The sequence below is a fragment of the Pollachius pollachius genome (assembly GCF_949987615.1).
Source record: "Pollachius pollachius genome assembly, chromosome: 1".
NCBI lineage: Eukaryota > Metazoa > Chordata > Actinopteri > Gadiformes > Gadidae > Pollachius > Pollachius pollachius.
This window is the reverse complement of record NC_136934.1, coordinates 27,341,061-27,346,891: the sequence shown is the minus strand read 5'-3', so window position 1 is coordinate 27,346,891 and position 5,831 is coordinate 27,341,061. Positions and strand designations below refer to the sequence as shown.

The following is a 5,831-nucleotide window of genomic DNA, read 5'->3' as shown; positions in this document are numbered from 1 at the left end:
CCACTTTCACATCAATCTGAAGTAGACTGAACCTCGACACTTTTATACTGTATTGTTTGTGTGAGCATTGTTTTTGAGGCTGCATAAGCAAATTTCATTAATTGGTTCTACTACATAATGACTATGAAAATATATTATTCTATCTGTATGTCTGTCTGTCTGTCTGTTTGGTTATCTATCTGTATGTCTGTCTATCTGTCTGTCTGTTGTTATCTATCTGTATGTCTGTCTGTCTGTCGCGTTGGTTATCTATCTGTATGTCTGTTTGTTGGTTGTCTATCTGTATGTCTGTCTGACTGTCGGTCTGTTATCTATCTGTATGTCTGTCTGACTGTCGGTCTGTTGTTATCTATCTGTATGTCTGTCTGTCTGTCAGGTTGGCTATCTATCTGTATGTCTGTCTATTGGTTATCTATCTGTTTGTCTGTCTGTCTGTTTGTCTGTCTGTCAGGCTCTCTATACTTTTCGTTTTTGTCTGTTAGGCTGGATGGTCTGGCAGTCGGTCAGAATGTGGGTTTTTGTGGGATGTGTATATGTGTGATCGATAATATTTTCATGAGTGTGTGTGTGTTTGTTTGTTTACAAAGCCTTTTTCAAATTAAATGTACTTAATTGAATATTGAGAAGCCATGGCATCAAAGCCTTTTGTTTTTAAAGTTCTCCTTTTGAACATATCCACAAAAAAATGTTTTCATCCAAACCTCTGCAATCAGCTAACCCCTTGAGCTCTCTCCTTACTTATACACAAACACACACACACACACACACGCACACAAACATTTATTACACACATGCATTTATCACAAACACACATGTATCAAAACTCCTACGCACTAGCATTGACAGATTTATCAATGTTTTTTCCAAATGTTTTGCAATATTGCCCAGCATTCAGGGGAAATATTGTTTCTTACGCTTTTAATGTTTGTCCTTGTGTTTATTGAAGAAGATTAATATTATCCAGCAATTTCAGCTGAATTCTGCAAACTGATGGAGGCAGGGCTTGTCTTTATTAAACGTCAACGCCAGTCTGCATCCTCTGATGACATCATATTCTTAAGAAGCAACTATGTTTCCTCAAAGTAACAACAGCAAGGGGGGACTGCTACAGTATGAGAATGCCAAATAAAAGCACATAAAAGTACATCAAATTCTCTTCTTGCTAGTCTTTCCATGCTCTCCAATAATTAAAACATCTCTATATGAAAGGGTAGGGCTTTAGTTTGACAACATTTTGTTGAAAGTAAGAAATTACAAATTTCTTGCAAAGCCTGTAAGGTAAGGTAAAACATAAATCTAATAATAATGCACAATCAAATCAACATCATGGACAGTGCTCCAGTTACCTCACCTTGGAAAAAGGTTGGACAGCTTATGAGGAAGAAGACGCTTAAAGGTTGTAGGCCTAATCATATTAATATACACATATGGCATTGTTTTATGCAGCTAAATGATGGGCATTCCCAATTCAACAATTCATAAATGAATAAATACCTTTGATTTGACCCTTAAATGTTAAACAAATGAAGATAGGAGTAACACATAGGTCCCATCTTGCTCCGCTGTGGTTGGCTGGCGGGTTGAGAACAAGGCTTTATTTCTAGGCCTCCGCTGTAAGTGGATGTTCCCCGGTGTTGTGACCTCTGATCCTAACCGCCCTCTGGCTTCCTGGACCAGATGCTGCTCCCCTGGACAGCGGGCTTCTTCAACCTAATCAAAATAAACATCCTTATAAACAAGACAGATATTGTATCACACATCCTGGTAAATATCACAGGGAGAGATCTAAGCTCTTCTGTGTAGTGCCTTGGTTTGGCTGTGTGTCAAAATGTTTCCTGTATAATTAAAGGACAAAATACGTTTTTCAAACATGTTCAGTTTACAATTTAGCTGCATATGTCTTCATATATGTAACTTCTATAATCTACTTAGTAGGTCTTCTTCAGTCGGCCAGTTTGAAAAAAAGCTTAGAGTTGCGCGCCAAAGCTGTGTCCAAGTACACAGAAGACTTGGTTAGGGCTTTTAAAAACCTTCTTAATGTTGAGCTTTATCATAATCAAACCATTTGCTAGCCCCACAAGGATATGACGAAATATATAAACATAATGTTTGAATGTAAATATCTTATTAAAATTCGTTGGATAGCATCAGGTGGGATCTCGCAGGTTTTCACCATACTGGAACTAAGGAATTTGCAAACAAATGAACAGATGCATACATCAACATATTTATTATACCAGTAAATACACCCGTCAGAAAAACAATGCCATCCTGTGGTCGAGTGTAAAGCTGCAGCCTTTTTGTTAAAAATGTAGCTTGTAATATTGACTGATATTAGTAAATAATTTATGAAACATAAAAGCCACATCAAGGCTTTATTTTTGTCAAAAATAATGTAATAAGAAATAAATATAATCAGGCACCCTTCAATATGTTTAATTCTGCTCCAGAATGAAAATGTTGGTGAACTATAACTACACCCAAAAATGGCAAATAAATTATATTTATATTGATTTTAGTAGTAGTAAAGAGTATACATCTACTCTTAGTAGTATACATCTACTCCATGAGCACAAAATGTATAGCCTAATTAAGATAACTAGGATTATTATTTGTAATTCGTTATTTTACGAAATAGCCCCCACCCATTAATGGTTCTTGGGGGCCCCACCCCTTGTGATGGTTCTGGGGGTCCCCACCCCTTGTAGCCGTCATGTGTGGGCCTATCCCATCGCTTCCTAAAGCTCTTTACTAAATGCAGACTATAAGAACGCCCTAAAGTTGTCAATTATCTGAAATTTCTTGCCTTCATCGCTGGTAATCTGTATTGATTCTGCGGTGCAAAGAGAGAACGAACCAGGACTGGATTACCCGTTGATTTAATGTCAGGTCATTGGTTTGTCGCCATCCGAGGTGATGCCTGAGGAGACCCGAGAGTCGAGCTGCAGCTCCCCCGGCTCTCCTGTGGACAGTCTCTGTAACACCGAGGGAGAAGTGGACAGTGAACCCAGGAGAGGTGGGAGGAAAATAAGGAGATCGAGTTGGACAGACGGGGAGGATTCAGATAGTCCGACCCCCGGGAAGAGAGGGAAAAGGTCCAGCCTCAGCTCTCATTCCTCTGAAGAGCTCCACGCGCAGAGGGTCATGGCCAACGGGCGGGAGAGGCAGAGGACGCAGTCTCTGAACCAAGCGTTTGCATCACTGCGGAAAATCATTCCTACTTTGCCCTCAGACAAATTAAGCAAAATACAAACACTGAAGCTTGCTGCCAGATACATCGATTTTCTCTTCAAAGTCCTGCAAAGCGAGGAGTTGGACCTCAAAATGGCAAGTTGTGGTTGTGAGTCTCCTGAGAGGTTAAGCTCTGCGTTCTCTGTGTGGAGGATGGAGATAGTCAACATCGCACTAGGAAAACCCTTTGAAAACTGTATGCTGTAAGGAAACTCCAAATAGGCCTACATACAATGTGTTCAGTTAGCATTTTGCTAGGGGGTGGGGGGGGGAGACGTATGTATATAGGCCTATAAAAAAAACACCTTTTGATTGATCCGCTTACTTCCAGATGACTGCTGATTATCACTTTGACGGGACGATCTGGGATCCGATGCTGGAATCAGGAGGACCCACTTAGACCAAGAGTTACAGGGTCTGGGTCCACTCTGCACCCTGAAAGTCTCATGCAATTGTATTGTGCGCTCAATACCTTCTGATACCTTTTATTATTGTTGGCGACGAATGTACCTTTTTGGTTATGCTTTGGACTCGATTCTCTGGAAGTCAAAGAGCAATCGAGTTGTCTCAGTGTTTTGTGAGAGAATAAGCTAATGCTCATCATACGATAACCTGTGCAAACTTATTTTCAGAATACATTTATTTATTTATTTGTGAAACATTGGAGGGAAAGAAGCAGTGCCATTAACACATTCCTATTTTTATTATCTATGTACATTTTTGTATATGTTTTGCATTTTACATTAAAATGCTATTTTTACCCTTTTATGTTGGTTCATGTCAATATTATTAATCCCATTTCATGTGTTTATTGTTAATCTAGGCCTAGTTAAAAATGTGTTTTACAACAAGCAATTTTTTACTATTTTAAAACAAGCAATAAATAAATTGTATAGTAACAACAACATAATGGCAGTGCTCTATTTCAGATGAGAGCTCTTACAGCCTGTAGCCCCTATAACCAAGTGTCTCTTCACCTATAGGCCAACACTAAACAGCCTCCACTATGGGGAAGAACCAGTCCTCAACACTTATATTAGCACTAATCCCAGTTTTCGCAGACTCATAGTTTTAATAATGTTATTATTATTATTATTATTATTATTATTATTATTATTATTATTATTATGATTATTATTATATGTGTATATAATATTATTTCCTTTGGTTAACATCCGGGATTCAGATAAACAGCAAAACACAAAACATTTTTGTATATTATTAATGTTTTATTTTATATATGTCGTTATATTTTAACAAATACACATTTAAACAACTAGTTCAATTGTATTTTATTTTTGAAAATATTTGGAAAGTAAATACACTTAAAAACAAGTAGCCTAGGTTATTTAGAGGAGTAAATACATTCATTAAGTTAATTTATTTCAATTATTTTATCTCTTTATCTTAATGTTTTTGAAGAGAAGGCCTATTCGATTAAATGTAATTCAACAATATTTGCATAAACAGGATAGGGCCTCAATGTAAGGTTTGTAATTTAATAAGACAAGCTCAATTCAAATGCGAGGATTTTGGTTTTTTGTGTTAATGTTAGGCACTATATAGCCAATGGCCTGAATGACTCGGTCAACTCCTGTTTGAATGGGACGTCCAAAAAACGACAGTTCATATTGTCACCAAACTATTTTTATTTCAGCCTATTTAGTTTCGTTCATAGTTTATGAACTAGGCCTATTCACGTAAATAATACTTCTTGAATTAACTTTAATGTTTACAAATCTCAATATCCCAATAAGACATTGTAGATGCCTTACAATGCCGTTGATCCCAATATAATGTATTGCTCCTTGTTTGGTGTAAAACACCAAATTAAGTTAACCTATTTATACCAAATGAATTTCTTTAATGCGTTACAGTTCTCAGTTTGTGGCGCCTATGATGTATTTGAGAAAACATTTCCAATCTTTCATTCCTCCTAAAGTCCTTGTACTTGACATTTGTCTGTTAAAGGAGGTTTAGACGAGTTAACGCCTAACGAGCCAGCCCTAACTTTAGCTGATCAAAAATAATTCCATGAAAATAGTTCAACAATACGAAAATATGCATGTACGTATTTTTTTTATATTTTGTTATATTTTCAGCTTAGTTTTTTTAAATGAAAAGGCCCAGACATTTTCTTCTGAAAAAAACATTTAGTGTGTTTTCTTTAAACACTGTGCACGCCATTGCTGCAAAGAAGTGGGAAGAAGTGGGTAACGTTTTTGGCCCCCGAGGATTGGCCTGTGCCTGCCATGACCCTGACAGAACCTTTCACATAATGACCATGCAGGTGTTAGCATGAGAGTCCGCATGGCATCTCAAAGCCATGGATAATTGCTTCTAGTCCAATCACTGGTCATCTCCCACCTCGACTACTGCAACTCGCTCCTGGCTGGACTCCCTGCCTCTGCGATTAAACCTTTGCAGCGCATCCAGAATGCGGCAACGCGCCTCGTGTACAACCTACCGAAGTTCTCCCATGTGACCCCCCTCTTCCGGGACCCCCACTGGCTCCCTGTAGTAGCTCGCATCAGATTCAAGATGATGGTACTGGCATACAAGGCAGTCGATGGAACTGCCCCTGCCTACCTCCAAGCATT

General features: G+C 38.2%; 1 protein-coding gene across 1 annotated transcript; it reads left to right on the top strand.

Moving 5' to 3' along the window:
- Positions 1-2,916: 2,916 nt before the first annotated feature.
- twist1b (twist family bHLH transcription factor 1b) lies at positions 2,917-3,438 on the top strand (the record flags this gene model as incomplete). The annotated part of the gene is made up of 1 exon (XM_079747600.1): positions 2,917-3,438. One exon carries the CDS (start codon positions 2,917-2,919, stop codon positions 3,436-3,438), a length of 522 nt encoding a protein of 173 aa, XP_079603726.1.
- Between the last annotated feature and the right edge of the window lie 2,393 nt (positions 3,439-5,831).